This window comes from Cantharellus anzutake, assembly GCF_015039405.1.
Source record: "Cantharellus anzutake strain C23 chromosome Unknown EI90scaffold_134, whole genome shotgun sequence".
In the NCBI taxonomy this organism is placed as follows: Eukaryota; Fungi; Basidiomycota; class Agaricomycetes; order Cantharellales; family Hydnaceae; genus Cantharellus; species Cantharellus anzutake.
In genome coordinates this window covers 116,194-137,834 of record NW_024067084.1, presented here as the reverse complement: position 1 = coordinate 137,834, position 21,641 = coordinate 116,194, and the positions used below count along the sequence as shown (strand labels likewise).

Below are 21,641 nucleotides of genomic sequence, written 5' to 3'. Positions count from 1 at the left end.
CTCCTTGAGGACCCCCTGCTCACCCCCTGCTTGCCCCTAGGCTCCCCTACACTTGGCCAACTCCCCCACTGCCACACCAACCTCCCCACCCTGAGTCTGCCTCTGGCACTGTGCCCAGTGTGACTCCTCTACCCTGCCACTTGGCCCCTACAGGGCTGCTACCATTCCTGCACCCGACTCCAGCCCAACTCCGAGTCCAGCACCGATACCATTGCCATCACCGCTATCACAGCCCTACACCCCTTTGTTTATTTATCTGTTATTGTTTGTTTTGACCCTTGGTCATTGCCAACCACTGTGCAGCCAACCCCACTCCTTGTCCCCTTTGTGTCCGGACTGTCAGGGCAACCACACCTGACCATACAACCCCAGAACCACCTTCCCTAACCTCCCCCCACTTCCCTCATCCTCCCATCTTTCACAACTACAGCCTGCATGCAAACCCGTGGGAAAAAATCATGTGGGTCAAGGCAAGCAACTTGCCTTAACCCATGTGACACCTTTTCCGCATCATGGGAACATGCTTGGCTTCTACCCATAGTCACGTTACGAACTGTACAGTACATTTCCTTTTATAGCAGCCAAGTGGGGAATAGGGAAAGTTACCCTTCTTCTCAACTCAATCCCCGCTTAGGCAAGTTGTAGCTACCTTCCATAATACATGACAACTCAATCCCTGCTTAGTGAGTTTGAGGAGCTTGGGATAGGATCCAGCACCTCGCTACCTGGGACACCACAAGTGTCCAGCTCTGAGGTAGGGCTGCCCCCAGACAGAGGCCAGGCCCTGACACGGACCCTTCAGCCCTTGGCCTGGGTCTGCTTCCATTCATTCTTTCCTCCTATATATATCTTGTATGATACATTATAGTACTTTAGCTCTAATATCAATTTGACCACGACCTCCTAAGTCCTGACCCCAACAAGGAAACCCCAGTGAGTCTGAAATGAGGGCCAAGAGACGGCTAGGGGGCACAGTGCTCCTTTAGAGTCACTGAGGCCAGCAGCCAACTAGCACCCCTTGACAGTGCACATGTAGCCATTGAGGATAGGGATGGAGGCCACAGGGGCTATCTTCCTCCATGGGTGGTGGATGTGCTGGGGAGCTCGGTGATGTTGCAGGGCAGAACAGTACTCTTCATTCTCCAGGAACCACTTCCACAAGGCCCACCTGTTCCTTGCACCCAAAACCATGTCATGTCCTCCCCCATTCAGGTTGTCTTTCCAGAGAAGAAGGACCACCAGGTTTGGGTGGTCAACCCCAACTACACCACTCCAGCATCTGACATTGATCATGCCACTGCATTGGAGGATCTCATGGAGCAATACAGGAGGAGGGGGTGGGGTCAAGGCATCATCCAGGCTCCTGACAGTGCCCAGCAGGTCCACAATTTCCACAGGGAGTATGGCTGGATATGCATGATAGAGGGGAAGGACTACAAGGTGCTCTCTGCACTCATGGCTTTCCCACATGCACCTCTCCTCCTCTGCTTCAAGGAGAGGGTGGTGCCCTATTTCAAAGAGATTTGGGGCATCATTGAGAACACACCACCTCTTGCTTTGAGGTGGATCAACACATCAGAAGGGTGAGCAGCTTGATCATCAGGATCCAGGACCATCATGACACTTGCCCCACAGAGATATCACCCACTGGCCATTCACCTACCCACAGCACAACAGCACAACCCAACACTACCACTCATATGCACTACAGGTCATCTGCTTTGTTCTTCACTACTGCTCCTTGGACTTGCCACCCATCCACATGATCCTGTCTGAGCGCCAGCAGCAATGTGCAATGAATGTTTGGCAGGCACTGAACACACTGCTCTCCCACACAAATGAATCATGGGACAGGTTCATCCACTCACTCTTTCTCTCCATCTTCTTCCACCCACCTCCATCCCTTCCCTGGGTTGGAGACAAGGACTGTCAGAGTATGGCTACTTACTCACCACTGATGACACTATAGAGCACCTGACCTATCCTGATCACCATCCCCAGACCAGCATACCCTGATCACACCCCTGGACTAGTACTGCATCTCTTTCTGTGAAGCAGCCCTGCATAGCTGGGTGTGCCGACCTTATCATTCTCTGAGTAGCGAGTGAGGAAGGTAGTTTTCTTCTTCCACTTCCCCCTCACTGCTCAGCTGGAGTCCTCAGCATGGACCACATCCTCAGGGTCTCCCATTGAAGTGGACCTCCATCCTTCTAGTGACAACTCTGTCCACACCTCTGAGAACCTCGATTTGGATTCAGAGCAGCTCAGTGCCCTGACAAGGACCTGGTCTGTCATATCCACACCAACTCTGCCTCACCTCCACTCTACTCTGCCACCACTCTGGTCCACCTCCAATCTTCAGTACCTTCTCTGGTACCTCTTATCCTCATCTTAAACGTTTATTAATATTTCTATCCACCCAATATTACTATGGATGGACCTCCGCTACCCCGGCAAAGGTTTTCCCACTTTCCAGTAGCTGTCGCTAATCCCACCCTTCACCTACCCACTCCACAATGCTTGATAAGGCAATTCTCTCACGAGCTCACTGACCCGGAAAGTGGGTAAGTCCCCCTTGGGTTTTCCCCTTTGGTCCCATTTGTCTTCTATTATGTATATAAGTCCTGTACTGTAGTTGATGGTACCTCAGTGCAAAATCGACGATAAGACTATCCCCCAGAGTTTTCACCCCCCATTCTGAAGTTAAGGATCAACTCTTAAGCATTACTGAATGTAGGCACAGTGCTCCTCTCCAAGTTGCTGAGGCTGCAGTCCTTCTGCCCATTCTCTACCTCCGGCCTCCTTCTGGGGAAAGGTCCAGGGCCACTGCCCTCCTTGCTGTGGTCTTGACAGTATTTTGCACTCATTACGTTCCTTTAAACGCTGACTATGTCTAGAGTAATTTGTGTCCACAGACTTGTGGCTTGATTATAGATGTGACACTGAGAGCAGGCACCAGTTCTGGTCTTCCTGTCTCAAATAGATGTGCAGTGCCCAGTGATCCACTTTCTCCATGCAGGGTTCCCCTGCAACCATTTCAGGGGCCATGTAATCGAGAGTGCTGCAGAATGTCATCTGGCTGGTGGGTCATGTCAATACTAATCAAAGCAGTCATGCATTGATGGAACACACACCAATTACTGTTTGCTTGGACACTACATCCAAAATCGGCTATCTTCACCTCTCCATCAAGACCAAGGAGAAGATTTTCAGGCTTGATATCATGGTGGATGACATGCTTGCTATGTAGATATTGCAACACAGCCACCACCTGAGAAATGTACTTAAAATAGCCAATCAGTTGGAGAATATCAGTGGCAGTTGAACAGACATACTTGACTTCCCTGCTCTTCTGAGAAATGTCCAAGTTTTGTAAGGCACTTGAAGATATCTCCCTTTGGTGTGAGTTCCAACATCAAAAAAACCTGGTTTTCATCATGGAAAAATCCATAGAGGTGTAAGACATTCGCATGTCACAGTTCCTTCTGAATTTCCATCTCACGACACAATTGCTCCTTGTCATGTTCCTCTTTCAGTTCAGCCTTGTACAGGCATTTCAGGGCAAGAATAAACTTGGGAGCCTCCTTGGTTCGAGCCATGTAGACGTGTCCAAACCCGCCCCTCCCAAGGTGATGGCCAATTTCGAACGAGTCCAATGTCCATGCATTGGGGGTGTACAATCTGTAAGGAAATTACATTATTTGAGTGAATGAACTGGTATGAACCAACTTACGAGCTTGTTGAAGATGCGCAACTGAGAGTCTCCACAGCTTTGCTGGAGAAGGTGCTAAGTTCACCAGTGTTGTTGACTTTCCACCTGATATGGGGTGGAAGGTGCTGGTACTGTGGGGGCATCTTGTAGTGTAGTGGTTGAATGCTGTAGGGGCCCTTGGAGCTTGTAAGAATGTAGACTTTGCGCCATAGGGTGATTTCTTGGGGCCGAGGGATGTGACGGACTTGGAGGAAGGGAGCGAATGTTGAATTGATTACAAATGTAAATCCATCCAAGGTCAGAAATGAGAACATTTCCTGGAGTCTAACTACACAAATTGGGTCAGGCTGATTCTTCTGATACAGATTGTGGGGCCTCATCAGCACTATCTAGAGGTTGATCTGGATTGGCTTGATTGGCTTGGCCGCATCTGCCATCCCCACTCGTTGAGGATCCGTGGTTGTGGGGGGCAGTGAGTTCTGCATTGTTGGTGGGGTTTGTGTTCACAATTTGGGGGTCATTGATTCTTTTTCGGGGGAATGCTTCGTTCCAGAATGGGACTTTGCTCAGTGGGCGCTGGTAGGTCTCTACCCTTGCAGCACTTGCAGTTCACCTGTGGCGATGGAAGGGTGATACCATTCCGTACTTCCAGCTGTGGCTACCCCACTGTCTGTGTTGGAACACATTGGTGGGGTGGGGGGAATTGGCTGTGAAGACCCAGTGTGTAGAGGCATTGCCATGTCTAATCATGGTGATTAGGCCATCCTCTGCTGAGTTAATGGTCTCACAGCATAACAGCATGTTCAGGACTTCGCTGGCTAGGTGTTGGTCCACTGGGGTGCTGGTCTGCACCAGGTTTTGTCTGAGATGGCTGGCCAATTGGCGGTGAAGTCTGTTGCAGGGTAGGCAGCGAAGCTGAAGGCCTTGGAGATCCAGAACTGATTGGAGAGGTGGGTGGCTGCGTTGCGGTACATTAGGCCTGCTATCATTATGCCCCTGGGAAGTGGCTCATCTGCTTGCTGGTCACTTAATTTTGTGGCTGGGATGACTCCCTTTGGGAGTCCCAGTATCCCATGCTACCGGTACGCTCCATTGAGCACCAAGTCACCGCTAGCCAACCACTCCCAGCACACCCACTACCGGCACGCTCCCAGGAGCGCCAAGTCCCCGTTAGCAGACAGCCAGGTGGCTCCCTCAAGGAGCCCACATCATACTCACTACCGGTATGCTTCCAGGAGTGCCAAGTTACCATTGGCCAACCCACAGGTTGTACTTCCAGACACTCATCCCATTCCGCTCTCCCTCCGATGGCTGCGCAGCCACCTCCATTAGTGAGCCGAACGGTTCAGGTTGGGTTCCCTGGAACCCATTCCTGTAACAAGCTCCGCGAGGAGCTGAAAGAAATGAAGTCCCTCATAGGAGGGAGATGAGGGAGCGACAGCAGCTCCTCATCCAGACCGTCCAAACAGGCATGGTCTGATAACTCGAGGGCATCAGAAGACGCCTGCGACCATTGCGCCCACTGGAGGCACGAATACAACAGAGCACGAAGAGATGCTGAGGGCATCTTCGACTCTCTGAAAGACACAGAGAGAGAAGTCGATCTCCAAAAAAGGGAGATCAAATTACTGAAATGTGAGCTCAGAGGGGCACACGCACTGGCAGACCTCGCTGCCAAACCCATCATGACAGGGGCCTCCCAGGTCAGGGGGAGGGGATACAGTTCCGGGCCTCATGAGGCGCGACCCCACATGGGGACTAGCGCATCAAGGGGTGGGGCACCGACTATCCCGCCACCCCGTGGGCAGGCGACCCTGTCCGGGTTGCATAAGGGCCCGCCCTCAGAAGGGCAAACCCATGTCGAGGGGAAGAGGGAGAGTGGTAGGCAACCAACAGCAGACCCTAAAACAGGGACCACTGCCAGAGGTGGTGGGGCGCTGAGTACCCTGCAGGGAAGTGTCCACATGCTATATGAGACCGCCAAACTCAACGAGTTCAGCAAAGTCAAAGCTCCAGTCGACGTAACATTCAACCCCAACTTCCCCATGAGGAGAATAGCAGGGTCAGAAGCGGCACACGACGCCGCATACGCTTGGTGGACAAGTGTGAGCGGGAAAGAATTTGTACACTGGTACGAACAGGCCAAAGCTGCCTTCAAAAGCGGCAAGGTACACAGAACCCTTCGTGATAAAGCAAAGGAAACCGAGAAATACTTCTTGGGACTCCCGAGTATTGCAAGACTCGCAGAGGAGTATAATTCCCTGGAGAATAAGGGAAAAATCTCCTGGGAAAGTCTAGGCAAAGCCACCTATCTAAAGTCCCAGTTCAAACCACTCAGGACTCCTGAGGAACGTGCCGCAAGAACTGCAGAACGGGAAGCGAAAGCTTCCAAATACCGGGAAAGAGACGCAAGTCTCCGCGCTGGACAACCAGCCCAATGACCACCCTTCCCCACAGGAAGAACGGTAGACCTACCGTACTCTACACCTGAGCCAAGTAGCTCAAGAACACAACAACCCACTCCCACCCAGGGAGCGCCCACTTCGTCGAGCCCACAGCCCGACAATGTAGCCCAGGCTACATCATCGCATCCGACGCAGCAATCAAATGTCCAGATGAACAACCTGGAGGAAAACCCTCCTCCGGGGCAATGACTCCACCCTTGAGAAAAGGGAAAGTGACATGGTTATGCCATCGAGGCGCCTGTGAAAACACCTTCCCCCAACTTGAGGCCCCGCACACAATACAGTATGTGAGGAACTGCAAGTAACAATTGCAGAAATCTCCACTCCGCCAAAAGACCCACATCCACCACCGCTCGTGTGTAAACACCACTTACACATGAACCCTCATGGAACAAGTGAGGAACACCAAAGACATACAACCTTTGGGTCGAAATTCATTTTCGACAAACTCCACTATTTTTCTCCCTGCGATACCAATGTATCGCCGTTCACTTCAAAGTAATGGCCCACACTCATTTATTTCTTAAACCCTCCCTCTCTCCTTCACCAACATGTATAAAATCGCCCACTTTAAAGTGGCGACAACAAAAACACTCATTGACAATTCCAAACTCAATGTAAATCAATTATTAAAAATTTGTTTTATTTCACTATCAACCTTGTATGCGTCGCAAATGCAATGCAAGGGGGGAGAATGTCAGGGCAATAGCCCCGAACCCCGAGTCATATGTAAATTGATACATATAGTCACATGGGTAAGCGGGAACCTCCGGGTAACTGCTTACACACCACCGTAAAATACACATACTTGTATCACTTACAGCTTTGTGTGCTGAGCTACCCAAAGACCTCACACCATGATAGGCACAAATACTGCCTCCACCATCCATGAATGAGACCACTATCATCAGAGGGCTGAACAACTCTTGAAGCTCAGCCTCCTCCAAAGACTCTATGAAGAGGGAAGTGGTGCAAAGGCATTATGCCTCCTAAAGATGAAGAACAGACTGGATGTCAACACAAAATTTTACAAACCTGGAAATTCCGCTCTCTTTACATACCATATAGAAGGTCACCATATTGACTTTTCACTCAAAGTCCCTGATCATATGGGTTTTGATGTCATCCTCTGTCATGACCCGGCATATCCATCACTTCCGTCAACATGTCCTAGTGCCACTTGGCCTGTCCCACCCACTACCATCATCATCTGTCCATCCATCCATCCACCCATCACCCTCATCTGCACTCCCTCCCCCACATGTGTACCTTCCAACCAAGGTTGCCCATTTGAGTGGTTCATTGTTGTCCACCCACCAGCTGGACGGCTTGCTAGACGGCTGGATGGCCTTTTTCTCTTTTGTTCATTTGCAGGCTATTGTTTCCCTTTTGTCACTCTTTGTTTCCTCATTTCCTTTTGTTGGCAAGGTTTGCCAACATTAACCATTTGTCCATTTTTTCATTCATTAATATCATGCTTGATCCACCACTCCTTCTGGGCTGGTCCATTTAGTTACTTGTGCTTATAACACGTGTAGGTTACACTGGATGTACCTCAGTTCGTATCTTGACTTGGATTTACTCTTCTCCTCATCATAAGCCTTCTGTCTGAAATTGGGACAACAATGTAAGAACGAAGCACAGCGCTCCACCCGAGTCGCTGAAGCTGAAGTCCCACCCCTCTGACCTTATGAGCCCAGATGACTTTGCATGCCTTGCAGATCATCTGGATATGGGTCCAACACGTTCCTGACATCCTCCCTCCCCCCTCCATTGGTGTGAACACCACCTGGTGTTTCAACCTGAACTTGCTAGGATCCATCTGGCCATTCTTGAACCACAGAGGCGACCTTGGTTTTGACCCAACAGGCAGAACACTGTTCATTGGGACACACAACCATGACAACATCTTCCTTGCAATTGCACCATGGACCTTTGTTGAGGGTGATGATGAGCCAGTGGCACCAGGGACTCAACCCACAACAATGACTCACACTCATGTCTGGATGGCAACATGCATCATTCTCTGGGCAATCCACACAAAGACTATTTGACACACAGCCTCTATATTGATTTGGGTGAAAGACTTGACAAGTACAGAGCCATTGTGGATTGGGTGTAGGTTGACACTGCATTACTTGCAATATTCCCTTGTTGATGCTGATCAAGATAATAGCTCAAAACAATCTTTCAAGGCAATGCTAAACCTCCCAGATGTCTGCTCCATGCATGACACAATGCAGCTTTATGAATCTCATTTCTTTACCAATGCACCCAAAGAATGGCATGATGACCCTTGGTTTGAGGAATCAGTGCCCCTGATTGTTTTGATGAAGTATGGTCAAGACCTTCCTCTGGATACAGAAAACTTTCATCAGATGATCACAACAATACGTCCTTTGAGCACATATCATGATGGAGCTTGGCACTTGCAAGCCACCTGCAGTAGGCTGTTACACCAATATATGATAAAGATTCCTTTGCTCATGATGTCTTGACTCCCTAGTGCTCTTCCTGTGGCAAAAATGCAGAACATTGATCCAGCTACCATCCTAGAAGCACATGACATGATATTTGATGAGAATGAGCAAGAAATTATGGATCTGGCCAGTCTTCCCTATGAGGAAAGGGATCAAGATATTTGATTTGGAGGGGACACTGGTTCCACAAAAATTTTAAGATAAAAATGTAGAGGTGGTTAGACCTCCACTTGTGAAGGTGATTAGGCCTTCAAATCCCTGATTTACAGGAATTTTCACAATAAAAAGTAAAATAGAAACATAGGGTCATGAAACCCTAGGCCATTTATGGCTGCTCCTCCCTAAACAGCTGTTAGGGAGTGTTGGGGTCAATAAACCCCAGGCCAGTGAAGGCCTCTCCTCCCTAAATGATTGTTTAGGGAGTGAAAATGAAAATATTACCCATAAAGATGGGTAAAAAGGGAGTTGGGCCAGAAGTGCAAGCATGCTTATATGGCCCAGTGTTCAGTAAGTGCTTAGTTGCACTTAAAACAACAGGGAGACAGCTTATTCAGCTGTCTCTAACCTCTCATTCTTGGGAGAGAGAGAGAAGGAGTTGCATCTATGATGCAAACTCCAGAAATTGGTGAAGCAGGTTGCGCTTCCCAAGGTCAGCTCTCAGCAACAGCTGAAGAGCTGGAGTACTGGTGATAACCAGTAAGGAGATGGTCTTATAGACCGTTTCTACACACCCAGAATGAGTGTGAGTGGGGGGGGGAATTGGACAGTTTATCAGACTGCAAGTCCTGACAGCATGTGATTAAATTCATAAAATGATTTTACTGATTTTTCTATACCACTTTTCTCATAGGTATCCAATCTAGGATTTGCATGATTGGTTTTCCCTGCTGGTTGACCTTAAAGTAGTTCAACTGCATGCTGAATAGCTCATGAATGTGCCCAAATCATTATTTCTGAATTTTTGTGGGCCAAGTACATTCCATCTCCTTTCTAATGAGCTCTTAAACTTGTCTCATTCATTACTGGTTGTCCCTGCTGCTCATTTAAAAAATTGCCCTTGTTTTCAATGAATATTTCTGCCCTTTCTCCATCATTTATCATTTCTAAGTCCTTTACATTCCTCATTATTGTCATATCCATACCAACTCCGCCTCACCCCCACTCTACTCTGCCACAGCTCCTGTCCACCTCTGGTCTGTCCTCCTGTTAGATGTGAGAGACCGGGTTGAGACAAAGAAATGTCTCCATGGTGGAGGGCTTCGGCCTCAGCAACTTATGCCAGGAGCGCTGTGCCAAGTAACACATCCATGCCCTAACTTACTAAGCTGGCAACCAGAACTGAAGGGGGATAAACTCTAGTTGATTTTATTACTGAGGTGTAACCTATGTACAAGTTGAGTATATATAGTTACAATGAGGGCGGGTCCGCAAATGGTGGAGCTGAGCGGAGTGGAGCTAATGGGATTAGACATTAGCCGATTGAATATTACCGACGAGTCGGGTTACGGGGTTAATGGAAAGGCAGGCGATAACCCAGAAACAGAAAGGAGGGATAGGCCTGAAGGTGGGCTCTGCAGGGCAAGTGAGTGTATTGCCCAGCGGAGGCAGGAGTGCGCTAGCGGACGTCAGAGCTGTCCGGAAGCCTTCGGGGCTCTGTACTTAGGGAGGCATAGGTAATAAATTGAAAGGAGGGGGTGGTGACCATCAAGGGGTACCAAGGGGATTGCGGAATACGGGAGCTCCAAGGTTAGTGAAGAAGGAGCGGAGGTAGACCGGAGGGATCAGAGGGATCAGAAGTCGATGGCTGGGGATGGATATGACATTAGACACTGGTCTGGGGTCGGCACTGAAGGCTGCCATTGCAGGCCACTATAGGCTGCGATGGCCGTGATGCCGCGAACAAGGCCCAAGGGTAGGGCATTTGGCCTCAGCAACTCTAAAGGAGCGCTGTGCCCCCTAGCTGTCTCTTGGCCCTCATTTCAGACTTACTGGGGCTGCCTTGTTGGGGTCAGGACTTAAGGGGTCATGGTCAAATTGATATTAGAGCTAAAGTACTATAATGTAGTATACAGGATATATATAGGAGGAAGGAATGAATGGAAGCGGACCTGGGCTGAGGGCCAAAGGGTCTGGAAGCAGACATGAATAAGGAGCGGGGTTGGCCGCACAGCGGCCGGCAATGACCGAGGGTCAAAACAAACAATAACAGATAAATAAAGGAAGGAGCATAGGGCTGCGATAGCGGCGATGGTATTGTAGCAGTGCTGGACTCAGAGTTGGGCATGGGAATGGTAGTGGCCCTGTAGGGGCCAAGTGGGCGGGGTAGAGGAGTCGCACTCAGCGTGGTGCCAGAGGCAGGCTCATGGTGGGAAGGTTGGTGTGGCTGTGGGGGAGTCAGCCAGGTGTAGGGGAGCCTAGGGGCAAGCAGGGGAGTGAGCAGGGAGTCCTCAGGGAGGATAGGGCTGAGGCCAGGGCTCGTGCTCACGCTCGCGTAGCAGGAATGGGCTTGGGCAGCATCGGGATGGGCGGCTAATGGGCCGGAATGCATGGCCATGACACCTCCCCCCGCACCTCTGCCATACCCTCCGGTTCACCTCCGGTCCACCTCTGCCTCCAATCTTCAGTACCTTCTCCAGTACCTCTTATCCTCACCTTAAACGTTTATTAATATTTCTACCTACCCAATATTACTATGGACCTCCTAGGACCTCTGCCACCCCTGCAAAGGTTTTCCCACTCTCCAGTAACTGCCACCATCACCTACCCACTCCACAGTGCTTGATAAGGTGATTCTCTCACAAGCTCACCAACCCAGCAAGTGGGTAAGTCCCTCTTGCCTTTTCCCCTTTGTTCCCATTTGTCTTCTATTATGTATATAAGTCCTGTACTGTAGTTGATGGCACCTTAGTGCAAAATTGACAATTGACCATCCCCCAGAGTTCACACCCCTCGTTCTGAAGTTAAGGACCAGACTCCTAAGCGTTACTAAATGTAAGCACAGCGCTCCTCTCTGAGCCACTGAGGCCATGGTCCTTCTGCCCATTCTCTAACTCTGGCCTCCCTTCTGGGGAAAGGTCCAGGGACACTGCCCCTCCTCACCATGTCTTTGACAATTATGAATTCAACACCAGTTATGGCATCAGTTTTCTCAGAACCTTGAGAGAGGACCAGGGGAGTGTGCTTTGGTTGTCATGGTGCTTGTGAACAGGAGTACAACCCTGTGTCACAGTAGAGGACCAATTTATTTAATGGTGCTGTAGAAGGAGGGATTATATGATTGTGATAGTAGTAATTATAGCAACTGAAAAAACTATGCATCCACCTCTTCCCCACACTTCTGTTTTTTCCTAGGATGGTCTGCAGCATGGAGCTGTTTTTGTTCAGATAGTGATTGTGGGAGATGGCATGGGAACATTTTTCTAAATTTCTGGTAGGCATCCTTCCCATATGTCTTCCCCAGAACCTTGGGCTGCTTAATGCTTTTGTGGGTAAAGACACACCCATCAGAGTAGACCATCTATCCTTCTCCTTCTCATGAAGTTGCATCATGCTTGAGCCCTGCCCCTCAAAAAAAAAAGAGATCACCAGGATTGGAAGGGAGGGCATACCCCAATCCAGGGAAATCCAAAAGACACCCCTTATACCTTCCAAAACCTGCTACAGCATTGAATGCACACCAACAAGAAGCTGAGTCATAGTGGAAATGGGTGTTGGATTTGAACTTGATGGTTTGACTGAGGGAATGGGATTTGACCTCAGACAGATAACCTTCGTGGTTGTGCTTGGTCCTGATCCAGTGCCAGACCTCTTGGCTACTTCAGGCAAGGTGGCAAGCCAGCCTCTCAGTGTAGAGGGATATGATAGAAAGCCTCACATTTTTTTTGGAATTTCTTGTTGGTTGGTACACACTGCTTTACTTCCTTGCTTATAACTGGGGGCTTATTCTAAAAGGAATTGTCCATGATATATGAATGTTTATTACAGATTGATGGACTCACTTTATACCCTATGGGATGCCAATAAGCATAGGACAATTGTCCCATTTTGGATAAATTTTCAGGGACATCCTTGGTTTCTGTCCTATATCTCCCTTGGATAAAATCATACTCATGGCTGAGTTCACTACCATCTCTCTCCATATGATCCTGAACCAGGATTAGACTTGAAAGGTGAGCAGGAGAATTCAAATGTATCCCAGCAAACACATTGGGTAATCTAAATTGCCATCCTTGTCTTCTATTGCAGCCCCTCCTGGGTCCCATTGAGGTTCATGGCCTTGTCATTGTTGAGTGCAACAGTGTTGTAGTTTGAGTTGTCTCTTTTCATTTCAATCTTCACTCTATAGATAGTCATGTGACTTTAGAGTCAACTTTATCATTTCTACTTATTGTATGTAGGCTAAAGTCTACTCCAGACTGCCCCAGGGCTGCTCACCTGAGTGACTACAACCAGAGGGGAAATCAAAATTTAATTTGACTGGAGCAGAATAAATTATCAACAACACCCTGATACATACCAGTGAATCATACCACTTCCCAAACAATTTCATCTACTTTGTCTTCAGCATTACCAACTGCTTCCCTTGTAACAGGGTCTTCAACACCTTGAAGGCATAGCTCTCATGGATGTTGCACCTCTGAAGGCTAACAAAACCAATCACCTTCACTTGTTCCTCAAGATGAAAAATATCCACCTCTTGTTCCCCACTGTCAGGGAACATACCCTGACCTAGCCCACATGCTCAGCAGCAGCAGGGCAAGGAGGGGGATGGCAAGATGGCATAGGCGAGCATGTGTGGTGGTGTCACATACAGCAACAGTGACCACCTAGTCAAGTACAACATGGTGCTTCAGGGAATGGATGGTGTGTCAGACATGCACAGAGATGAGGATGTAATTGACAGCTCACTCTTGCTCAGTTACATAGCTTTTGCTCCATAACACACCCATTCCCACCACTGGAAATGCTCCTTATGGGTCTCCAGCCTCAGAGTCCCCATCCTCAAATACAATGGTGACCACTTCATTGCTCTCCTCTTCATAAAAGGCCCTAAGCAGATATTTGCTGACACTTATGTTCTGACTTGGATTGAGCAATGCTTACTAACACTGATAAACATGTCACTTACTCCAGCTTTTGGAGTGAATCCAGTCACAGCTTCACTCCCTAGGGGAAGGCAAGGATGGCTGCGGACCCAAACATTTGGCAGCATCACTGTTAGAAAACATCTCATGAACCCTGGTGATATAGTCATGTCTGTCCCATCATACTTTGCTAATTGTTAAAGAAATGGGTTATGGGTAATCCATTTCTTTCCGTCCTTATAGATGACTTGGAATCGTCCACCTCATGTATGTAGGGTGGCCTAGTCATGTAATGAGAATTGTCCGATGGCCTTGGAGCTTTTGACAGAAAGCTGAGACCTTGCAGTGAATGGGAGTCTGCTATGATGGATACTTGGCACTCGTTACATGAGCGTACCATGCGTGGGTGTATAGGATCACAGGTAAAGGGAATATCCAGAATGGGACCAGTCGAGGACAAAGGGCTAGTGGGTACTTGGCACTCGAGGGAGCGTACTGGTAGCAAGTGATATAACAGCTCCTTGAGGGAGCTTCCTGAGATTTGGTTGACAGGTAATTGGCACCCAATTGGGTGTACTGGCAATGAGTGAGGTTCTAGCTCCTTGAGGGAGCTACTTGAGGCTGGGTTGATGGATACTTGGCGCCCAGATGGGCGTACCAGCAATGAGGTATGAGACCGTTTGTCTGGCGAACGGTCTGTATTTGTGTCAATGGGTACTTGGCGCTCGTAAGAGCATACCGGTGACGGAGGGGTTAGTTGATCGTAGGTCAAACGACACATGGTGGGATCGATGGCTACTTGGCACTTGCGAGAGCATACCGGCGATGAGGGGAACGGGCTTGTATCGAATACCAATCTGTCCATAGAGTTAACCAGATGCTCACCGTAAGGTGAGACAGACATGAGCCCAGTACCTGGGCGAGCGACGCGAGTCATAACAAAAGGTGTTCATGCATACCTGAGTTGAGCCGCGTGCGAACTTGACGATCTGTGGCTAGAGTTGTCAACCTCGGCAGGGATGACCCATATAGATGGTGACCGAGCAGCAGCCCATGCACTGCTTTGTGAGGTCATGGGCAGCCTTCACAATGAAGCAATGTGCATCAACATTGGTACAGCATGTGGCATGGGGCATGGGGCATGGTCAGATGCAATGACCATGTGGGCAGTGGAGATAGTGAAAGATGACACAGTGCAAGCGCAAAACATTCAGGTAGCATCAAACAAGTGGCAGGGTGGTCATTATAATCAATCAACAAGGATAACAGTTTATACATGGGAGAGCCTCTTAGAGCCATTCCTAAGGGCAGCCTCCAGAACACAACAAGGTGGGCTCTCATCCTGGAGGAGAAATTACATGACTATCACAACAGATGATGGGTCACCATGACTACAGAAATGATAGCACCATATTACAAGTCAAAAAGTCAAAGGAAAAAAATAGATTTAAAGGAATAAGGGAGGACTCTACTTCTGCTTGGTGGTCCTTTGAACACCTTGAGGGATGTGCTCTCATCCCATTAAGCCAAAGTGCAAGACCTGCAGGGAGTATCAGATGCTGAGCCCGATGAAGAGGGATTTTAAAAAAAATTGAATACATGATAATGCTATAGGGTGAGGTTAATCAGCATTTAACAATTGAGCAACACTAATGAAAGTCTGCAACAAAAATGATAACATCACCAGTGTGCTTTGGCCCTACACATGAGATTGAGAGGCACTTATTATGAGATGTCTCCTGATAGCAGTAACTCATGATAGCTCCATGGGCTCCATGGAATTTCATGAAATTTCATGGATTTCTGTTAGATTGGGTGTTTGGACGACTCTGGAGTGGAATTGGAGACTTAGCGTGGAAGGACCTTGGCCTCAGTGACTCAAGCAGAGTGCTGTGCCATTTCTGGTTGTCCTGGGGGTCCCTAATTTCGGATCTAGCAGAGGGGAAGTCTCTTGGGGGGAAATCAAGTTGATTTCGGACTGAGGTTACAAGTTACTAAGTACATCAGGGAGTTTCATGGTTGGCTAGATTGGGCTAAACTGTGCGACTAAACTGAGCCTAATCCAGACCCCGGGGGTCTAAGGTTGGAAGCGGGTTTAAGTCGCAGTTAAGACACGATTTCAGAGTGTTCACAGTTGAAGGGTCTAAACTAAGGGTCTAAACTGGCTCCCATCCCAGCATCAAAGCTTTGCGTAAAGTCCGTCTAACAAGTCAGGTGCTTTGGTTTACGTAAGTTGATGCCATCCTTGTCTGTGCACCAGCATGTCATCTCAGCAGCATTGGACCATGCTGCGCACCTCCGGATCCAGTACCAACAGCGACGACACGAAATATACATGTCAGAAGACTTAAGTGATAACTCTGATTCTAGTATGAGTAATGGGAGCGACACTGACTCATCTGGTTCAAGTTCTAGCAGCAGCAGCAGCTCTTCTAGCTCAGCAGCCAGCACTGGCTCCCATCATCAATCTCTGTCTGAGCCCTTGTCTTTGGACTCTGATGATGCTGTTGATGCAGCGCTATCACGGCTTTATCATTCTTACATCCTTTCCACCTACCGTGTTCGGACCTTCCTCATGCAGCTCCTCAGCACCCACTGCCTTTTCCCTCACAATGTACCTAAGCGCAGCCAGGTTGGACTTGTGTTGGACTGCTACAAGTTTGATGATGCATATCGCTTCCGTCTGAACTTGCGTGTCTCACCTCACACTTTTGACGCCCTCCTCATTCTCATCAAAGGTCACCCCATCTTTTTCAATGAATCTCACCAAGAACAAATGCACACTTCTCATCAACTCGCTATTGCTCTCTATCGCTTCGGACATTATGGAAATGCATCATCTGTGGAGAAGGTTGCCCAGTGGGCCGGGTGTAGTGTGGGCAGTGTGGTCAAGGCAACTCGGCGTGTTATCGGCGCGTTCCTACCACTTCATGATCAAGCTATCCGATGGCCATCTTCAGAAGAGAAGAGAGCAGCGTCAGATTGGGTGGAGAGTGTTTCATGCCACACATGGAGACCTGGCTTCTGTATGGTGGACGGAACACTAATACCGTTATTTTTGAAGCCGGGGCACTATGGTGAACAGTTTTTTGATCGGAAGTCTAATTACTCACTGAGCCTGACAGTATGAATTTCCTATCCATTATCTTCTATTCCTCATTCTTTTGACAGCTTGTCACACTCCCAAACCTCTGGATAATTGACTATGTCTTGGGGCCTCCTGGAAGTATGCACGACTCTACCGCATTTAAGGAGTCACAAGCATTCAAGGAGTCTGATCAACTTTTCCAGAATGGTGAATGGCTCTGGGCTGACTCAGCGTACCCAGCTAGCACCTGGTGTGTTGTGCCATTCAAGCAGCCACACTCTGATGATCCTGCTAATAGACAATTCAACTACCACTTATCTAGGGTATATCATGTGTTATACTCTTGCATGTTGTTTACTTACTGCCATTCAGGTATGCATTCAATCAGAACATGCTGTTGGCTACATCAAGGGCCGATTCCAGTCATTGCGGGGACTCCGCCAGCAGATCAACTCTGCCTGTGATCATGCACTCGTGCCGGCATGGGTATGTACATGCATCATTATTCACACCCTCACTGCACAGTATGAGGGGGCAGGGGAAGAGGCTGACTTCTGGGAGTGGGTTCGTGATGGACTGGTCAATCAACTGGATGAGGGGGATGATTGTGAGCCAGTCAGTGGTTTCACTTGGGGGAATGGGGAAGCAGCAGTTCCTGGTGAGTCACCTGCTCAACGGAAGCGCAGTCATGTCCAAGAGGCGCTATTTGCGCAACTGTATTCGTGAATCACATGTATGCTGGCTCTAGACATGAGGTATGAGTTACGAAAAGGGGCTTTCATGAGAGTTTGAGGGGTTGTATGTCCCCAAATCAAGCTGAAGCCCGTTATTAGTATGAGAATGAGAAATGAGAGAAATGTTATTTGAAGGTCCAGGCAGCAGTGAATTTACTGCCTGGAGTTGTAGCTGGAGCTGGAGCCTTTGCAGCTCAATCTCTGCCATTTTCCGACTATATTTTGCTTCCTGTTTACTCTTTTTCACTGCAATCCATGCCATCCGTTCAAGGTGTCCATACTGAGCCTCAACTGCTGCTTGCTCCTGATCATGCTTAGTCGCTAGGTGGAATTCACCAAGGATGTCACGCTTGCGGTTCTTTTGCTGAAGGGAATGTGATGGAACTGGGGAACTGGATGGAAGGTTTTGGAGTGTGTTAATAAGTGTCAATGGTGGTGATGGCATTTTGGCCATTTTCAGTTTTTGGTCAATGAGTTCTGGGTCGGACTTGGGGGGAAGAGTTGGTGTATGGATTGCTGGAGAGCTGAATGGTGAAGAGAGGTTCATCGGAGTGTGAGAAGAGAGGTCTGCTCCATCCTTCTACAAAGTTGCGAAAATTGTTTCAGTAATTCAAACAGAGATACAAAATATACCTCAGGATCACTTTGACCATCTAGAGCAGCCTCGCTGCCACCTCCCTTATCACTGAGCAGAATGGAGGAGGGGTGATCGGGAGAGTCAGTGGATTCATCCAACAACTTCTCATATGCAGCAGACAATTCTTTTCCTGGTGCTGACGAGTTTGAAATTAACACATCGGAGTACTTTGGTTGGCCATCCCACCAGGAATCAAGGATGTCAAACCAGGGAAACTCATCTAGAATTTGTTCTTTCAGGTCATGTCAGTGGAGTGGGGGAGAGCGCGTAGCCACCAGGGAACTCACCATGCAAATTATCAGCATTTCCCTCATCACGCTTGACTCCTGTTCCAGTGACACGCTTAGATTTCTTTAGTCTACTGTACAGCCGCCCCAACCTAAACAGTTGCTGTGAGGAAAATGCTATAAAACTGCATACACTCACTCACGTTGCAATGCGTCCCATTACTGATGTACTATAATGGGCTTTGTTAGCAAGAAAAGATTCTTGCACAGGCTCATCTTTGACGTCGAAAATGGCTTTGGCAAGGATCGGATAGTAGTAAGTTTTCGGCTTGCCATTTGTAACCTAGTTATCACATAAGTATAAGCTTGAGATTTGGCACACCCACACCCAAACTGGCTACATACTTTCTTCCTGTTCTGGGCTGCAGCTTTCTTCTGTGAGTCACTGAAGAGTTTTAAACGCACATCTTCATGTTCTTCAAGGTACTGGACAAGCTGCCATGTCCACTCAGGGTTTTCATCCCACGGAACCTTGTGGTGTACATCAGTCCTCATCGGCTCAGATGCAAATTGTGAAGTACCTTGAGCTTTTCTTCCTTCACATCTATTGCGGGTTTTGTTTCAGTGCTGTTGTGTACCCATTTCAGTGCCTGCCTCTGGTCCTCAGGCTGGGGATCTTCATTTTTACGTTTACGGCCCCTTGGTGGCATGGGAGTGACCAAGCGTGTGGGGACAGGATGAAGGGATGTGATGTGATGGGGAAGACAACTGTATTACTGTATTGCAACTAGTGTATAGTTGTGAGATGAGTCTAGAGTCAGTTTAGACCAGTTGGGCCGAGTGAGCCCCAACAGCTAAACTGGCAAAACTATCCATTTTTGTCACACGGTTTCAGTTTTGACATCAGTTTAGAATTTGAGTTTAGACTGCTGTTTAGACCTGTTTAGCTAACCATGAAACCCCCTATTGTATATAAGGAGGGGTCTGGAATCAAACGGGACAAGGGTAGGATGAAAGGAGACAAAGGGAGCTGGAAGGAGGAACAACACCAAGGGTCAAGGGTTTGACTCAATGGTGTTTCCCAAAGGAGGAGTGAAGGGCCAAGGCCCAAGGAGGAAGGAAGGAGGATGGGAATGGGGAATGGCCAGCTGACTGAATAGAAAGGAAGCAGCAGCCCAAATAGGAATGAGGGAGAATAGCAGAATTGAATAGGACAATGCAATAGTTGCAAGGTCTGAGGTAAGTCCAGAAAGTCCGAACTCGGAAGTTAAACTCCAGAATATTGGCAAACATAATTAAATGGAATGAGCTAACCAATACAATGGGTATAAGCGGAGGTGGGGTCAATGTCCGAGGTGGGAGCTAAGACTGGAGGTTCTGGAGACAGAGATGCAAACAGGATTCCGGAGTGGAGGTCCAGAGTCAGGAGCATAGGTGTTGCATACTCATCTAGAAGGTGTTGAGGTTGAGGTCGGACCCAGAATGTTCTGGAGTCAGACCAAAGGTTGTGTCAGAGCCGGAGGTGGGATAACCTGTTGGGAGTTGGCAAGGAGAAGGTGACAGAAGGGAAGTAGGGCTCTGGAGTCAGTCTTGGAGTTCCAGGAGCCTGGAGTGGAGGTCGGGATTGTATGGATATGGCAATTTCCATGGATTTTCTGACACTTTTACAGCCTCCCATGGGTGGTCATGGGCTTCTGTGGATGTTCATGGAATCCCGTGGATATTCATGGACTCCCATGGGCATTCATGGACTCTCATGGGTGCCCATGGGTGCTCATGGACACCCATGGATGCTCATGAACTCCCAAAGGCCATTTATGTAACAGCTTCTATGTGTTTGTTATTTTGCTCTGTTACAAAGATTTGACACTCAATGCTGCCACAGTGATCTGCAGATGGTCAGAGCAGAGGGGGGGGGTTTCCATTGTTCAATCAAGTGTGAAGCAAATATTGCCATAATTAATGATGAAAGTTACTGAAGACAGACAGCACTGACATGTCTATATTCACCAATACTATTTTGCTGTGATCAAAATTGATGGAGATGTTTGCATGTTTTTCCCTGGGCTCCTCACATGTATGATGCACCTGTGATTGGTTGTAAGGATTGTATTCCCCACCCTTAACCTTAATCCCCTCATTAATAATATATGTAGCCTCATGTACTGATGGACTGGGAGTGTGAGGCTACCCCAGTGCTTAAACAAGCAAACCAACATATTCAGTGGACACTCACAGTTGTGGCACAAAAAAGTTCATATTTATTATTATAGAAATGGGATTTTCCCATTTTTAGCCTCTTACAGGCTCTGTGGAGTACAGTATCCCATTCCATGTAAATAGTTAGTATCCAACAACTATCATCAACAAAACCTGACCCAATCATGTTATTGTAAACCAAGCTCTCACAAGCTCTGCCACATTATCTGTAGAATCATCCCTATGCTGACCCCTTATGCTGCACCCAAAACCTATGGAAATGGACCAATTCAGCCCCACAGTTCTAACATTTATACAGACTCCTGTTGTCAAAGACTGGATTCAAAAGGGAGGTATGACTCAGTGTTCAGAGGGCTTTGGCCTCAGTGACTCAAGCCAGGAGTGCTGTGCCCAGTAGCATGTTGGGGCCCTAATTTTCAGATACATGGGAAGTCTAGGCAGAGGGCCCATAAATGGCAGGGGCCAGGTGGAGCTGACATAACAGGGTCAAGGGTTAGTCAACTGAATATGCAACTTGGGTTACAGGTTTAACAGACAACAACCCAAAAGGAGAATGGAGAGGGTGGTCCAAAGGCAGACTTGCAGGGCAGGCAACTAAATGGCCCAACAGAGTCAGGGGTGTGCTTGTGGACATCAGAGCTGTTTGGGGTTCTTTACTCAGGGAGGTGTAAGTAATATATGGAAATGGGGGGGTGGTGACCATTGGGGGGCTCTGAGGGGAAGACAAGATTTGGGGGCTCCAAGGTTGGTATGAGCAGTGGAGCAGAGGTAATCAGGGATGGCTGGAGGTGACAGAAGGTGGTGGCAGAGGATGAATATGACACCTGTGAAGACGTATGTATAAAGGCTTTGGTTGGGTCCCCATGGGTCTCTATATTTTATGGAGTGCTGCAATTTCAACTTTCAACTGATATTTCACTTGCTATAGTATTGTCAGGGCACCTCACCTGACCATACAACCCTGAAACCCCTCCCCCCAGTCTCTCCCCATTTT

The 21,641-nt window shown here is 48.2% G+C and overlaps 4 protein-coding genes across 4 annotated transcripts; 2 read left to right on the top strand and 2 right to left on the bottom strand.

Annotated features, from left to right (window-relative positions):
- Nucleotides 1–1,194: 1,194 nt before the first annotated feature.
- On the top strand, nucleotides 1,195–2,395 carry EI90DRAFT_3135282 (uncharacterized protein; the record flags this gene model as incomplete). Its single annotated transcript, XM_039064720.1, has 5 exons — nucleotides 1,195–1,583; nucleotides 1,636–1,801; nucleotides 1,855–1,934; nucleotides 2,002–2,032; nucleotides 2,102–2,395. 5 exons carry the CDS (start codon nucleotides 1,195–1,197, stop codon nucleotides 2,393–2,395), a joined length of 960 nt encoding a protein of 319 aa, XP_038908840.1.
- Nucleotides 2,396–2,928: 533 nt separating this feature from the next.
- Nucleotides 2,929–4,452, bottom strand: EI90DRAFT_3021952 (kinase-like domain-containing protein; the record flags this gene model as incomplete). The annotated part of the gene is made up of 6 exons (XM_039057726.1): nucleotides 2,929–3,079; nucleotides 3,135–3,271; nucleotides 3,336–3,352; nucleotides 3,503–3,681; nucleotides 3,734–4,040; nucleotides 4,326–4,452. 6 exons carry the CDS (start codon nucleotides 4,450–4,452, stop codon nucleotides 2,929–2,931), a joined length of 918 nt encoding a protein of 305 aa, XP_038908839.1.
- A 3,254-nt stretch (nucleotides 4,453–7,706) lies between these two features.
- EI90DRAFT_3175163 (uncharacterized protein) lies at nucleotides 7,707–8,822 on the top strand (the record flags this gene model as incomplete). The annotated part of the gene is made up of 3 exons (XM_039066342.1): nucleotides 7,707–8,121; nucleotides 8,239–8,512; nucleotides 8,684–8,822. The coding sequence occupies exons 1-3, from the start codon at nucleotides 7,878–7,880 to the stop codon at nucleotides 8,820–8,822; spliced, it is 657 nt and encodes a 218-aa protein (XP_038908838.1). The 5' UTR covers nucleotides 7,707–7,877.
- A 3,145-nt stretch (nucleotides 8,823–11,967) lies between these two features.
- On the bottom strand, nucleotides 11,968–12,919 carry EI90DRAFT_3021950 (uncharacterized protein; the record flags this gene model as incomplete). The annotated part of the gene is made up of 6 exons (XM_039057725.1): nucleotides 11,968–12,014; nucleotides 12,158–12,221; nucleotides 12,302–12,314; nucleotides 12,335–12,472; nucleotides 12,567–12,601; nucleotides 12,656–12,919. 6 exons carry the CDS (start codon nucleotides 12,917–12,919, stop codon nucleotides 11,968–11,970), a joined length of 561 nt encoding a protein of 186 aa, XP_038908837.1.
- Between the last annotated feature and the right edge of the window lie 8,722 nt (nucleotides 12,920–21,641).